Genomic DNA, 15,501 nt, shown 5'->3' with positions numbered 1-15,501 from the left:
CATACAGTTTTGAAACCCGATGTGGCCCTTGGGCCAAAAAGTTTGCTCACCCCTGAACTAAAAGCAGAAGCTACTTGGCTGGTGTCAGTGCATTTATAGTCTATCCTGCTAAATTAGGAGTCATTTTAGAAGAAACAAAACATATCTTTTTATTATAATGTATTTTTTATTACTAGATTTTAAGGCTAGAAGAGACTGGACATTTATATGGATAAGAATATTCAGAGCAATCATAATAATTATGCTAAAATTTTTGGAAGGGATAATAAATCTCATGTTTAAAACCCTAAACCAATGTCCAACTATTAGAGATCAGGATGAGACCTGATATGCGGAGCAGATTATCCTATATCTGCATATTGTAGAGTTTGTACATCCTGAAACATGTGGCACTGGCCATTGTCAGAGACAGGATTAAGTTTACCTCAGAAAAGCAATTCCAGAGTTCCTATACTCTAATCTGACCTGCTGCATATCACAGGGATATCACACCCAGTAATTACTACAATGATACCAATAACTTATGGGCAAACTAGAGCATATTTTTTTGGAAGACATCGAAAAACTACTATTCATTTGATAAAGAGTCTGTACCATCTACTGAATTCAATCTCCCATATTCCAGAGTTTTAGCTATTTCATCATTTTATTTTTCATTCACTTAAACTTTTATTAGCTTGATGTTGACTCTGTGAAAGTATTAGGTTAAGTACGTTTTGCTACGACAAACAGCATTTGATAATGGATAACATCTATGAAATATTTACTTATTGTAATTGTAATTAATTGCTGCTAAGTGTGCATTAAGTAACCTGATTGATTAGTTTGTCCTTCCTTCTTCCCAACTCCTTTCTTTTTTAGTGAACTCAGCAATTGTGGACTTAGTTATAAATTCTAAGCAAAATTGCTTGGGATTTTGGAGTTTATATAGTCTTTTTTATTGAAAGACATAAAAAGGCATAATCTCCATTAATTCCTGTTTTCAGTCAGGCCATAAATATCTGGATAACAGGCTCTTTTATAGCATTTTGGCACTTTCGTATCTGGTTCTGGCCAGAAAAAATAAGTGCACAGACATATGAAAATGAAACATAAAGAAAAAAATAATAATTGAGGTGTAAGCTGATGGAGCTCTCAGCCAGCTCCAAACAAAAATTATACACCCGAGGAGTCAAAAAGTCACCCCCCCCTCCAGTGTTTATTTGATTAGCAAATGTGTTATTCCAAAATAATACTGCATGAAATCTCAGCCTAAACTTCCTCTTCAGAGCTGGATCTTCATGGGATTCTTTCCTATATCCTAGATCCCTTTCCTAGCATGCTATTCCCACCTTGTTTATATTCAGGGTGGAGTCTAACAAGAAAGACCTGCACTGGGATATTTCTGTAGAAACGGCACTGAGATAGGACTCAGGAGATCTGAGTTCAATTCCCACTTCTTTCACGGACTTCCTGTATGTGCTTCGGCATGTCACTTAATGTCTCTGTGCTTCAGTTTCCTATTTGTAAAATGAGGATAAGAAGACTTCCCTATCTCACAAGGATGTTATAAGAATAAACACAATGTTTGTGAGGTGTCAGATACTACAGGGAGGAGGGTCACAGAATGAATGAGAATCTATCAGCATTAGTTAACCTGCAGGCCTTCAAAACCTGATAAAGTAGGGCAGCTCATTACACTTGGTTTTTAAACATCAAAAGCAGTTTGGGTCCAGTGGTTTGATTCAAGCTGTTGGCTAAAATTTGAGTCACTTTGATTTGATCCAAACCAGTTTCCCCTATCCCAAATCTATAATAGATTTTAATTTAAATGAACAAAAAACAAACAACAAATGTTTTGATATAAACGTTAAATGAGCATCTAGTTGTGAAACTTCCTGCTTTTGCAGTCCTTATTCATGTTACATAGAACTTGATATAACTACTCATGAATAAGTACCCCGCAGAATCAGCAGAGATTTAAAAAAACTGGGCCCTAAATCAAGGAATATAATATAGACACATGATACAGACAAAGATCCATGTTCAAAACGGCATTTGTTTGGTTTATTTTTTAAGATTTGTTTCTATGGTGGATTTTCACTGAAAGCCTTTTAGAAAAAGTGTGTTTTACAATCTTTGAATGGAATTGTCACTGTTGTTATTTGAACTGGGAAAATCTAAACTCACAAAAATGGGCCTAGCCAGTAACCTGCCCACCTTTGCCATCTCCATGCTAGATAAACATCAGCATATGCAGAATATGGCTGCTTACCTGCTCCTCAATATAAATATGTGAATCAGCGAGACCATCTCTTTGCCCACTGAGCGGACTTTCAGTGAGCCAACAAATACACTTTAAGATATTAACACTGATAATGCCAATAACAACGTAATAATCCAGGATTAAGGCTCTAGCAGATCCAAATTTCACCCAGTGTTCCACTAAGTCAATTGAGATCAAGTGGATTTGACTTTGTTTGCTGCCCTGTGGTTCAATTTGTATTTGGGCAGGGCACTTGTAGGGGTTTGCCGTGAAACTTCTACGAAGATGCCTGTCAGAACCCATCCTTGGTTGCTCACAGAAGTCGCAAAGCATTCCCTGTTTGGCTGGTTTAATCCACTGACATTTAGATCTTCATTTCCATATACCTTTATGCACATGTTGGAGTTAGTGGTTGGCTCTCTAGGTGTCAACAGCTGAGCCTGATACATGTTTATTAAGTTGCAGCTTGATTTTGATACACTTACTCATGTGGAGTAGTGCTTTACGCCTTGTGTAGTCCCACATATTTCAACGGGACTACTCAAGAGCAAGGTGCTACTCCAACATGAGTAAGAGTACTGCGATCGACAGCCCTTAGTGAATGATTTTATGTACAGCAACTAGGTGCCTGTTTATTGAGCATTCATCACTGAATCTTTGAAGTAAACAAACATCAAAAGGAGAACAATGAAAGTGCCTTTTCATACCGGCTAAGACTCCTTGATATCTCCAGTACTACTGTATGTATCCACAGCCCTCTTCTCTGGTTCTTCCACCATCGAGTAACATATTTACTGCTGGGATATTCAAGTGTGTACCTTCCCTCTTCGTTCCCTTTCTTCTCTCTTTCACTTGGTCTCATGCCAGGGTAGTGTCAGTCTCCCTGTCCACCTTACACTCATGGGTGGCGGGTATCATAGGCGAGGGGAAGCTGTGCCTCCCCAAACAGCCTACTGTGGCCCCGCCCTCAGGCCAGCGTGCCTCCTGCAGGGACTTGGGGCCCCTGGTGGTAGGCCACGCTGCCTGCTCGGTGCTCCAGGGCTGGCCGCCCAGAGCCCCGGGGCTGGGGGTGCAGCGACCGCGCCGTCCAGGAACTGTGGGCGCTGAGGCTGCTGCGCACCGGGGTTGGGGCCTCGCCCCCCCACCCCGGCTGTCCGGCGCTGGGGGGCTGCAGTGGGGATGCTTTGGGCTCCTGCGGGACGTGGGGGGGGGCAGAAGGGGAGGGGAGAGGCCTCAGGCACAAGGGGAGGGGCTGGGGATTAGCCTTCCCAGGCGGCCGGGTCACTGGCCGCCCATGCTTACGCACCACACTGGAAGAAAAGCTCTGTGTGGCTCGAAAACTTGTCTCGCTCACCAACAGAAGTTGGTCTAATAAAAGATATTACCTCATCCACCTTATCTCTCATCTTATGCTCGTCTTTCATCTACTTCCTTCTCTACCAAAATACCTCCATTCCTTCCTCTAGTTTTCTCAGATCTCCATGACCCCTTCTCATTCTGCAACTTCTATTTTTTATTCCTTACAATCCAGTGCTTCAAAGTCTGCAATAACAGTTTTCTGCAAATTGCTAAAACTAACTCAGTTTTCCTCCTTACTAGCTGGACTGTGTTCACTGGAATTTGGACTATCGTATACAGTGATTCTTAAAACATCACCATTTCCAATTTTCCCTCATATTCACTGTTTGTTATGGTATAATTTCTGAAGTTCATCCCAACCTTAGGGGAGAACCAGATAATCATAATTATATTATTTTCTATTTTCCTGCTGGGTTGGACAACTCTAAATAATGTTATAAAAAGCCTTTCACACAGAAAACTGCTGTCAGTCTAAAACAATGGAAATAGCACATGTCCACCCCTCAGTTTTTATTTAATGCTTGTGGAACATGCTGAATTGAGAACACCTACAGACAGGAGTCTTTATTTACATGCAGAACAGACACATCAGAGGAAGGAACAGTGCAAGCTTCCCATGGCAATGTGCCTCAACCCTGACTTTGGGGGACCATCTCTAGAGATGAGACAGGGTAATTCAGTTCTGTGGCTCATTAAATCCTTGGGCTTTCTGTTAAGACTTCCAATGAGAGTGTCAGATTGTGAGGTTGTTTTCTCATGTGTTCTCCAGTCCAATACATATGTCATATAGGCCACAGAACAACCATCACGTGGTAATGACATTGAGTTGTCATTGGACTTGTGTATATACGATTTTATCTTGCGAAACCTCTAATGTGTCGGAGGTACCTCAGAAACAGGCTCTCTTTTCACATATTCACCTTCAGAACACAGTCTTCATACATTACAGTATATCTCAGCAGAAGTCAGTTTTTCTTAGTTTACCCGCATCCATCTTCTCCATTTCAGCTCCTTCTCAACAAATTCCTTCTTATTTGTTTTCAATGGCCCTATAAGCCAGATCTGCACTTATCAATAACCCTTGATATCTTCAGAGGTTGTAGAGCAGATACAGGAATTACCATTCATGTATCGTCGATGGACTCGTCACAGCCTTATTCCTTCCCACAACGTATGGCTCCTTCGGTTGCTCTGAATTGACCTTTTCTTTTCATTAGAATCTAAATATTGATCTTTAAATACCGAATATGACCACACTATCCAACAATTTATCTCATTCCACTTTGTGGAAGACCTAATTCAACAAATGTCAAAATATATTATTTTCCCAATAGATTCACCCAATGTCTGAGTAAGAACTTGCTTCTTCCATAACTCCATTTCTATTTCTCTTTTGATTCTAAATGACTGAGAGTTACTAATTTCTCATCTCTATTTTCTTTATCCTCTCACCTTGTCTATGAAAGGTATTTGGTAGAGTCGCATGAAATGTTTGCAACACAGTCATGCATAACTCATTTGGGTTTCCAATTTTGCTAGAAACACAAACTCCTCAGTCCAGGTTCACCTAAAACTTTGCTAAGCTTTAAGTGAACCTGAGCATATTTATGGTTCTGCATTAAAACCCTGAGAAATATATGGTTTTACATGGCTGCAGTACAAACATGGTGCAAGCTGGTACTTTCAAGTTAGTTTCACTTTGACATTTTGAGTTAGATTGAACACCAAACACACACCCTCCTCGCTTTCACTGTGAGTGTATGTGTAGAGATGGATCTTGCCAACCCTTATGGGTCAGAACAACCAACTATTGTGTCTTTTGCTCTTTACACAACAAAGGAACCTAACCCTGCAGCACTAAACCACCTAAAGCTCTAGTTTCCAGTATATTCCTGTAGATCTATGCCACTTTCATAGACTCTTGACCGTTCAGTGGTCAGAGTAGCCTTTCCCATTCTCTTATCTTAAATTCTACATTAATATTGTTTGGGTCCTGCTTAGTTCCTTGGAGAGAAAATGCAGGTGCCTTATTATCTCCTCAGCTCAGCGTTTTTTCAAGTCAAACCATTTTATTCATTCATTATCCAGGTGTATCAACTACCACTGAAGTAGTACAGTTCCAGACATTCTTCTTTCTGAAGTGCCTTACGCTAAACTACCGAACTTTACATTTATTTTGAAATTGTCTTGTAGTCGACTTAAAAGGCAAGCCGAGACCTTGAAGACAAAACAAGTGAGAGAGCTGGAATCTATCAGGATAAATTACAATGGAAATCAGTCCCAGCCTAAACATTTACTGAGTCCTTAATCCCTGTTGATGTTTTCACTAAACATAAATGAAAACCAGCCCTATGGAAAATATATAGTATTTTCATTATTATCCTTTTTGCTGTAGCAAGTGCTTCCCTGGAAGAAAGGTGCCTGGCAAAGACATCGAACATATGGCTTTTAGGTGTGTGTGGGGAGAGGATTGCTAACAGAGGAAATAGTGTAGCATGGGGTAAGCCACAAAAATATGCAAACATACAGGGAATCTGTTTGATATGCATGAGTCACCTACAGCAATCAGCACATATGGAGAACACAAGTGCAAGTGGGGCAGCAGGTGGTGGCAGTGGATATGCTGTTGAGAGCTGTGGTGTACTCTGTGACAGAAAGTAAAAGAGACAATCCAGTGTCAGCTCATTTTCTTTGCTGGAAGGCTTGCTCATTCAACCAGAATGTCTATTTCATTTTTAATTTCTCCGAGGAAGTTGCCGCATGCAAAAATGCCTCTTTTGGCACTTTGGGAAGAGTGAATGTGCTTTTGGCATATGCTAGCTAATAAAAGCCAAGTGCTGTTTGTACAGAATGCTTTTGATCACCGACAAGGTTAACTTAGCTAGAACAATTCCACAAAAAGTATGCCTGTTGTGATCTTTCACTCACTGTTGTTGTCTCTTCTTTGTTCTAACTTCCTGGAAATGCTAAAAAATGGATGGAGAGGTGGTCACAAAGCCACAGATAGTTAATATGATTAAAATCTTAATTTCTACCCTCCTCTGGTATTCACCTTTCCCACGATACTTCCAATATTCTCCATGCTTGGAATGGGGAATATTGCAAAGACTACCGCAACTTAAACTACTGCATTTAATAAACATCAAAGCCAAACTTCTCAAACTTGGGTGACTACGGCAGCTCTGTGCCACTGTAGGGTTGCATTACAACGGGATTTCCTTTAATTCCCAACGTAAATTAAACCAGCTTTGTGGCTGCTTTGCAGACAAATTGCTCTACCATAAGTAGACAGATTTTACTTCCGAGTTTACAAAAGGACATTGTACCAACAATAAAGAAAAGATGTTTAAAGTTGTGAAATAATACATTGGACAGTGACCTTTTATAGTTCAGACATAATGCCATTTGTTTGTAGAGTGAAGTCAATTACAAAAGGGCATATATTGTATTCTGTATATACATATACAAATACATTTTTTTTATTATTTCACAATGCTTCACTGCAAGTTAATTTAGTTTCCATTTGAGTTCTTTAACTGATTGCAGTACCCTGTTGATGTGTACTGTGATCACAGAAACATTAAAGCACTTTTACACATTGGACTCCTTTTCCTACTAAAGACTTGTTCACTTCTCTAGTACATAGACGCTCATTGTCTACAATAGTAACTGTACAGTAAAAAATGGTTACTAATCTCTCAGTAACTGTTGTTCTTTGAGATGTGTTGCTCATGTCCATTCCCACGTAGGTGAGTGCGCACCGCATGCACCGTTACCAGAAGGTTTTTCCATCAGTGGTATCCATCAGGTCAACTCTGGCGCCCTCTGGAGTCATGCCTTCATGGCACTGTATATAGGAGCCTGCTGACCTAGGGCCCCCCTGAGTTCCTTCTTGCCAGCAACTCCGACAGAGGGGTAGGAGGGCAGGTTCAGGAATGGACATGAGCAACACATCTCAAAGAACAACAGTTACAGAAAGGTTAGTAACCATTTTTTCTTCTTCGAGTGCTTGTTTATGTCCATTCCCATGTAGGTGACTCCCAAGCAAATGTTGGAGGTGGGTTCGGAGTTCAACAACAAGCGGACTGTATGGAAAGAAGGAACTGAGGGGGTGCTGGGTCAGCAGGTTCCTATATAGAGTGCCACGAAGAGCTATATAGAGCGCTGGAGGTGACCCGACAGATACCACTGAGGGAAAAACCTTCCGGTGACAGTGCACGTGACGCGCACACACTTACACGGGAATGGACATGAGCATGCACTCGAAGAAGAAGAATAGGTACGGGCTTGTATGCCCAATACCTGATTTTATCAAATATGCAGCAATATTATCTACATATTGGAAGCCAGGTTCAAGCCGTGAAGCTTTTCTTCACCTGATATTAATTCTGACTTCCATAGAGTATTTTTACCATTATGTTTTATGCTGTTTTGCCTGAGCAAAATATCTAATTCTAGACTTTCCAAATGCTAAGTGGATTTTAAATAATGCTAATAGCTTATCACCAAAAAGTTTAAATGTTAATTTTAAATTGAAACATTTTGGGACAGATCCTCAATGTATAGACTTCAGTGAAATCACTGGAGTTATGTTGATTTACACAAGCTAAGGAGTTGATCCTACATATTTATACACATACATATAAACATACAGATGTGCATATGAAAAGAGATAGATGGACAGACAGCTTTCCTCTCCATTGCTACAAGTTTATCAGCAGTACTCACATGACTTCCTGTTGGCTCGTGACCGCTTCCTCTCTCTAGGCACCGCTCTCTGACTTGGCACTTGGGTGGCTGACTTTACAATGCGATCCATGATCTCATCAGCTGCATCATCTGTAGCATTAGGTGAATCATCACCAGCAGCATTCCATGAACCGATACGGCCTGGAACGAATTGGATTCTTAGAAAAAGAGTACCCCTCACACATCACCTTTGTTTGTAGTTGGATCATTGCAGAATGACAGCAGGCAGCTCAGTGACTGCTTTTTCAAATCTGTCAGAGTAAAAACGTCTACCCATTACAGAACATTTTAGATAATGCCCCAGCTACTCTGCAGCACCAGCAGAGTGTGAGCTATAAGGGAGTTCTGCACTGGCTTTAAACTAATGGCTCCCCTCTAGACTATGCAGCTGGCAATAGTCTCCCAGGGACTGTCCACCAGCTGGGGATTGCTGGAATGCAGCATGCTCTCCTCACATCCCCTTTTGCTCCCTACACTGGAGCCAGTGTGGATGGCATAGACTATACTACGTCTGCTTCCACGCTTGTGGCACAAAGGGGATGTAGTGGAGGAAAGAATTTGGTTCAAGATGTTTTTTTCCCCTTTGAAAGGAAGAAATCACCTTTTTATTGCATGGCTGGATATATCCTGGCACAACGGCATGTGCTCTGTTACAAGCAGAAAAGCAAAAGTGGTTGGCAAAATGTTCAGACTGAAAAGCTATATAAGCAATTTTGGTTAAAACCACATACACACACACACACACACACACACACACCAGAGAGCCATGTCTCCAAACCCAAAAGATCCATGAAATTATAGCCCTCCCTGATGCACAGAGCCCTCCATCAGGCACATCTTTTGGTTTCTCCATTAGATATTATTGTTTGTTTTTCTTAATAATTTGAAGGTTAGTCAGTCGGAAGAATAATGACAATGAGCTTTCCAAAAGAGCCGGCTCAGTAAACACAGTCAGCTTAAAAAAAACATCAGTGATGGGACCATCCCTTGGCACCTCACTGTTGACAGTAAATAGCAGAGTCTTGATTAGCAATGTGTCCTGCTGCTTTTTTTCCAGGCTCCTGTCAACAGCAGTTCTATTAGGACAGGGCTCCTAAAAGGCTTCTGTCTGGCTCACTTTACCCCGGCTTCTGTTATTCTTTAAGCCAACAGGAACTGAATCTTATTACAGGACACACTGCTCACTAGCACTTAATGAATTACGGCAGCTATTTAGCTTGCTGCAGAGCAGCTTGAGTTGTTTACTTCTTCGTATCTTAGCTACTCGGCCTGCTTTTTAAATTGGGGCTGTTGGAGCCAGGCATCAAAGCTTTAATAAAATACATAGAAAATGTTTTTTTCTAGCAGAGCAGGGTCTAGGCAAAGCAGTACCAAAAGAAATCAGTAACGGATAAGATTTCCATACATGAGGGAAAGGAATACCATGAAGAGCAGGCCTTACCACCAAGAATTAATGCCCTGTACTCCAGAACCATTAATTGATTGATTAATTGATAAACCACAGCTGTAAGAAAAAATGTGAATGGAAAATGAGTTAATGGGCCCACTATCTGTGAAATGATTCAGCAATAAGGAAGTGGTTTGCTTGCTGCTCTTCTTATGAATAGAGATCCCAGGGGATCACATGATGGAGAAGACAGGAAGATATCTCATTGCCAGAGATGGTTGTACTACTGAACTCCTCGGTCAGAATATTGGATCTGCGCACTGTAGCCTGGGACAACATTTGATTTCCCAGGATTCAATTTTCAGAACTGAACCGTGCTGACACTTGACAACTGCTGGCTTCAAAGGAAGAAGAAAGAGCTGCCAGAGTTGCGAGCACATCCATGGCTACCTATAGAAGGTAGATGATCTGCCCCCAATCTGCTCTCTCTTTACTAGCTGGTATCACCAGACCTACTATGGCACTAAGTGATATCAATGTGTACATTCATCTGGGACTGATACAACCTTGGGTGCATTATGCTTTACCCACGGAGTACTAGTGTTCACTGTGGAATGATTTTACGTGATTGGTGTGACTGATTCTTCACCTTCCATTTCACTTTTTAAAAATCGGTTTTACAAAAACAACACTGAGCTTGTATATATGGTGTAGACCAGAGGTGAGCCACATCCGGCCCGCGGGACCGTCCTGCCTGCCCCTGAGCTCTCAGCCGGGAAGGCTAGCCCCTAGTCCCTCCCCCGCAGCCTCACCTTGCCATGCCGCCAGCGCTCTGGCCCGCCGCTCCTGCTGGGCAGCACGGCAGCGTGACTGGCTCTGACATGGTAAGGGGGCAGGGAGTGGGAGGGATCCTGGGGGACAGTCAGGGGACAGGGAGCAGTTGGATAGGGCGGAGGTTCTGTGAGGGGGCAGTCAGGGGATGGGGAACAGGTGGGGTTGGATAGGCGTAGGGGGTGGGGTCCTGAGGTGGGGTGGTCAGGGAACAAGGAGCAGGGAAGGTTTGGATGGGCCGGGGGGCAGTCAGGGAGCGGGAAGTGGGAGGGGGAGGGGCCAGGTTGTTTGGGGAGGCACAGCCTTCCCTACCTAGCCCTCCATACAGTTTTTAAACTGGGTGTGGCCATCGGGCCAAAATGTTTGCCCACCCCTGGTGTAGACTCATGTGTCCACAACAAACAGCAGTTCTGTGCAGTAGGATAAATCAAATGGCAGGGAAATGTTTATACATTTATAATCTCTTTTATTCCTTCAAGAACTTTGCAAATTCTCCTCCTCTTTCCCCACCATTCCTCATGAGATTTGATGCTCTTTAAGCAACAGTTTGTGGCCAAATGGCTACTTTCAACTTGCTTGTATTGGAAAAAATTATGTTGACTTCATCTATATTTCATAATAAACAGTGATCAGAGGAATACAAATTGTGGCTTAAAGGGGAGCCAGGCTCATGCAGCAAGGGGTGTGTGTGTCAATTTTAAGTGGTCATTATTCCTTATTGCAACTCCCACTGTCTCAGCTACTGCCCACCTGCCTGATCTTAGGCAAACCACTCCATGGGTCTGTGCCCCATTTGTAAAATGGGGGGTAACAAAAATTGCTTTTTCTCTTTTGACTATTTAGATTGTCAGTCCCCCACTACGGCGGCATGACCTCAACGTTTTACTGTAGTACACACAATAAATAACGACAATGCCCAAAGGGAGTTGAGAAAATAAAAGCACAGCGTTTACCTCTGCTGGCTCTGCTTCGAGTGCGAACACCTAGTGCAGTGGTGCTTTCCCCACTGATGGAGGAGGTCTTCAGCACAGCCTTCATGTTCTCGTGCTCTGCTGCATCTTCAGCATACTGCAAACCCTGTGGCTGGCTCTGAGATGGGGTGGAGTTGCTGGAGAACTTTCCAGACTGCAGAAAGAAAAAGAATTTGTTTAATTGACACGATCTAAGTTAAAGAGCTAAGGTGGGTGAGAAAATATATTTTACTGGACCAAAGTCTGTTGATGAGAGAGAAGCTTTTGAGCCTATACAGAGTCCTTCTTCAGGTCTAGGAAAGGTACACAGAGCGTCACAGCTAATTACAATGGAACAGATAATTTAGCATAAGTTGTTAACACATATTTCAAGGGATCATACAGGATGAAGTGGCCCTTTAACACTGCTCCAGTCATAAGGAGCAAAGGGGGGTGGGAGTAGCAGCTGGAGGGGGTTGATAGTGGTGCTACAGATTGTTGTAATAAACCATCAATCTAGTGTCTCTGTTCAGTCCATGATTTTTAGTGTATAGCAAAATTATCAATTTAAGTTCCCAGGCTTGTTTTTAAAATCATTGTGCAGGCTTCCCTTGAGGATGAGGACTGACAGGTCAGCTGCAGAGTGAGAAAAGTGTTCACCCACAGGTGATAGGGTGTTTTTGTCTTTTATCATTTTCCTGTGAGTTCATTTGAGAGCATAGTGATTGTCTGGCTTTACCCATACAGTTGCTATTGAGGCATTTAATGCACTGGATGAGGTACATTATATGCTGTGATTGGTATATGTAGGACCCATGGACCTTGAAAGGTGTGTTGTGGGGGGTGTTGATCATTGTAGCAACAGAAATATGTTTTCAGGTTTTGCATCTGTTGTTCTGGCAGGGTCTGCGCCTACTTTGAGTTGGTGTGTCCTGGATGTGGGGAGCTTGCTTCTGATAATGAGTTTGGAGAGATTGGAGGGTTGTTTGAAGGCCAGAAGAAGGGATTCAGGAAAGATTTCCCTCAGGATGGGGTCCCCATGGAGTATGGGTTGTAGTTGTTTGATGATACCCCATACGGGTTCCAGTGTGGGGTGATAGGTGACAACTAGGGGTGTGTGGTCAGAGAGGTTCTAATTTCTTTACTGAAGTTATTTAGTTCTAAAGAATGAAACTAGTAAAGAAAATATGCCACACATCACACACTGAGCAGTAGACACACAATCAGAGATCCTTGCCTGCCTGGACTCATTTGTAGTACAGGTAGGCTCAAGAGAGGAGCAATATTCACTTCTCTCCAAGAGAACAGACCCTGATAGCTACAAGGACAAGGGAATATCCAGGTGCATATAAAATCCTCAAAAAAACTAGGCATAGGTATGGGCTTTAATCTTCATACCTTTTCCATCAGAGCATAGGGTGTGAAACAAAGACCTGCTGTGTGACCTTGGGTAAGGGCCTGCCATTGGGACTCAAATACCACAGTGATGGGCACACTAGATGAATCAAGTTAGCTAAGTAAGGAGTAGGTAAGTTTGTTCTGTAACATCAACTACGGGTAACTTGGCAGAGCAGAAGTAGTTTCACTGTCCATGAAAGGAGACATTTTCCTGCTGTCTCTAACCTCCCCCTCTAATCCTGCCCCTGCATATCTACAGATAACAGTCAAGCGGTTCTAATAGCAACTACCTACAGTAAGTTAAAAATACATTAAGAACAACACTGAAAAAATGCTGCCAAATAATTTCATGGCTGGAGCACAAAAATTGCAGGCGGCAGTAAGAAGAACAAACAAAACCTTAAACCGATTTTGGAATCTGCCCTGCACTCACCCAATCTGTGTATGATTTCTGTATTACCAAGACAACATTAAGAAACAGTTTCTAAATTAGCTGCACATACATAACACAAAGTATTGCGACAGTAGGCTGAGGTTTCATCAGTTACAGAAGAAACCTGTCTAGGATCGAAGCCAGACAACATACACCAGGATCAGATGATCTCTAAGAACTTCTGCAGAGCAAAACATTTTTAAGGGAGCATGATGTTTTCAGAGGAGGAGCATGTTATATTTCTATTTCAGCCTATGGATGTTAAGGTTAAAATGTGCCACTTACTCTCATGGTTCTTACTGTCAGAAAGAATATTTAAGGTATGTTTCTACTCTGAAAAGTGATTACATAAAAATGGTAACTTGTTACTCAACAGACCTGCCCCAGTGTTGTATTCAGAGTCATATTTGCAAGCACCAGGGGCTAAAATATTTTTTAAATTTCTCCTCACTCTTGTTAGCCCTGCAGACATAACACAGATATGAGAAAGCGTGTTGAATGTTACTCCTCCTTTTGCATCATAAACAGGATTGTTTATTAATTTCCTATTATAAGGCCAATCAGTTGCACTCAAGAAAATCCATAGAGCCTTTATTACTGGTGATGATGCTTTAGAAGGAAAGAACCCAGCTTGACTCTCAGAGCCTACGTTGAGTTTGCAGGGCTGGCTGTTAGGAAAACCCCATTGTTTTACTTGTAAGCTGAAAATATTTGATCTGGAAATTACTGTGAGAATGATACTATTTAAACAAAATGATTGATCACATTAGAACTGTAAGTTAACCAAATAACAAAGCAATGATCCTTACAAAGCAGTGAGGTAAATATATTAATTTGAGATATACTGCTGATGGTGCATGCCTAGAATTTGTTTTAAAAATATCAGTTTGTCTCATTTGGAGGAAGAAAACGTATAAGTGCTAGAGTCTCATATGTGAAAATAAAGCTTAGAAAAATATTAGTGATAAACTTCTACTGCAGTGCATGCCAGTCTTGGTTTAAAAATAATATTGACAGTAAGTTGAAAAGTTAACAGATACAAAATGTCATAGAAAAACCAAAGGAGACTATCATCACATAACCATTAGTTAGAATACACACATTAGTCAAATAGTTTTGCACAAATGTTAATTCAATAGCACATATTGTTCCATCTAATGGGTTCAAATCATCATGCCCTGGGTGATTCCTCATGTTCTGCCCCACCCAGACATTAAGTTATAATCTTTGGGGAAGAAGAGGTCCCAGATAAGTAGCTTCCTACATATCTTTCATTTTCAAATGCCAATGCTTTGCTTACCCTCAAAGACTAGCCCTTGTGCAAATGACTGTCATTATGAAGCACTGGGCATTCAGCCAATCAAATTGCTTGGTTAGTTGAACTGGATGAGTGAGCTATTTTTGAACAAAGAATGCATTACACAATGAGATGCTGTCCATAACAATAGACTGTTCCACTGGGAATACAGCAGGTATGTCAGCTGGTACATTATTTATTCATTTATTTGCAGACTCATGTATTAAGAGGAATTTTAAGAAGTTCACAAACTATTCCATTGTTCAATTCTTTGGGATTCACAATGCAGATGTTGCAAAATTTTGTTTTGCATCTCTATAGATAGATGTTTGAACTGCTCATAAAATAAAGATTTGTGCATAGACAGCACATCATTGATTATCCCATTGTCATGGGAACCTTCATCCAAAGTTTTCCCCATGACACTCAGATTATTGAAGTTTTGCATAGTTAAGGGAATTATCAACTTAATTAATGATTCTGGGAACTGGAGAAAGGAAGTTTCAGGTAATTAAGGCTCCAAATCAGGATTTGTAGGGGAACACTTAAACTCATGGTTAAAGCTACTTTATAAACAGTCTTACGATAGAGCCAAAAAGCCACAAGAATGAAAGTCACAGTGCATGGTTCCAGTTGAGCTAATGGACTTGAGCATTCCATAATATTTGTGTTAGAATTAGATCTCACAGCACACAGGGGATGTGGAAACGACATGCTCTTTCAAAGAACCATACCTCTATATCCTCCTCTTCATCGGTCTATCAGGGGAGACGAAGGACAGGACAGAGAAGGACAAAGAGCAATATTTAGGAAGGACAGGACAGAGAAGGACAAAGAGCAATATTTAGGAAG

General features: G+C 41.5%; 1 protein-coding gene across 1 annotated transcript in view; it reads right to left on the bottom strand.

Annotated features, from left to right (window-relative positions):
• The window catches only part of FHOD3 (formin homology 2 domain containing 3), a 563,825-nt gene that overhangs the window by 14,016 nt on the left and 534,308 nt on the right, over nucleotides 1–15,501 (bottom strand). Inside the window, exons 24-26 of the mRNA XM_026654142.2 lie at nucleotides 15,384–15,407; nucleotides 11,525–11,696; nucleotides 8,333–8,494 (exon numbers count right to left, since the gene is read on the bottom strand). Of these exons, the coding sequence (XP_026509927.1) occupies nucleotides 8,333–8,494; nucleotides 11,525–11,696; nucleotides 15,384–15,407 (358 nt within the window). The remainder of the gene's footprint in view (nucleotides 1–8,332; nucleotides 8,495–11,524; nucleotides 11,697–15,383; nucleotides 15,408–15,501) is intronic.

The sequence above is a fragment of the Terrapene carolina genome, unplaced genomic scaffold, assembly GCF_002925995.2.
Source record: "Terrapene carolina triunguis isolate 2854851 unplaced genomic scaffold, T_m_triunguis-2.0 Scaffold183, whole genome shotgun sequence".
NCBI lineage: Eukaryota > Metazoa > Chordata > Testudines > Emydidae > Terrapene > Terrapene triunguis.
The sequence above is the reverse complement of the archived record's forward strand: the minus strand, read 5'-3'. Positions and strand labels throughout refer to the sequence as shown.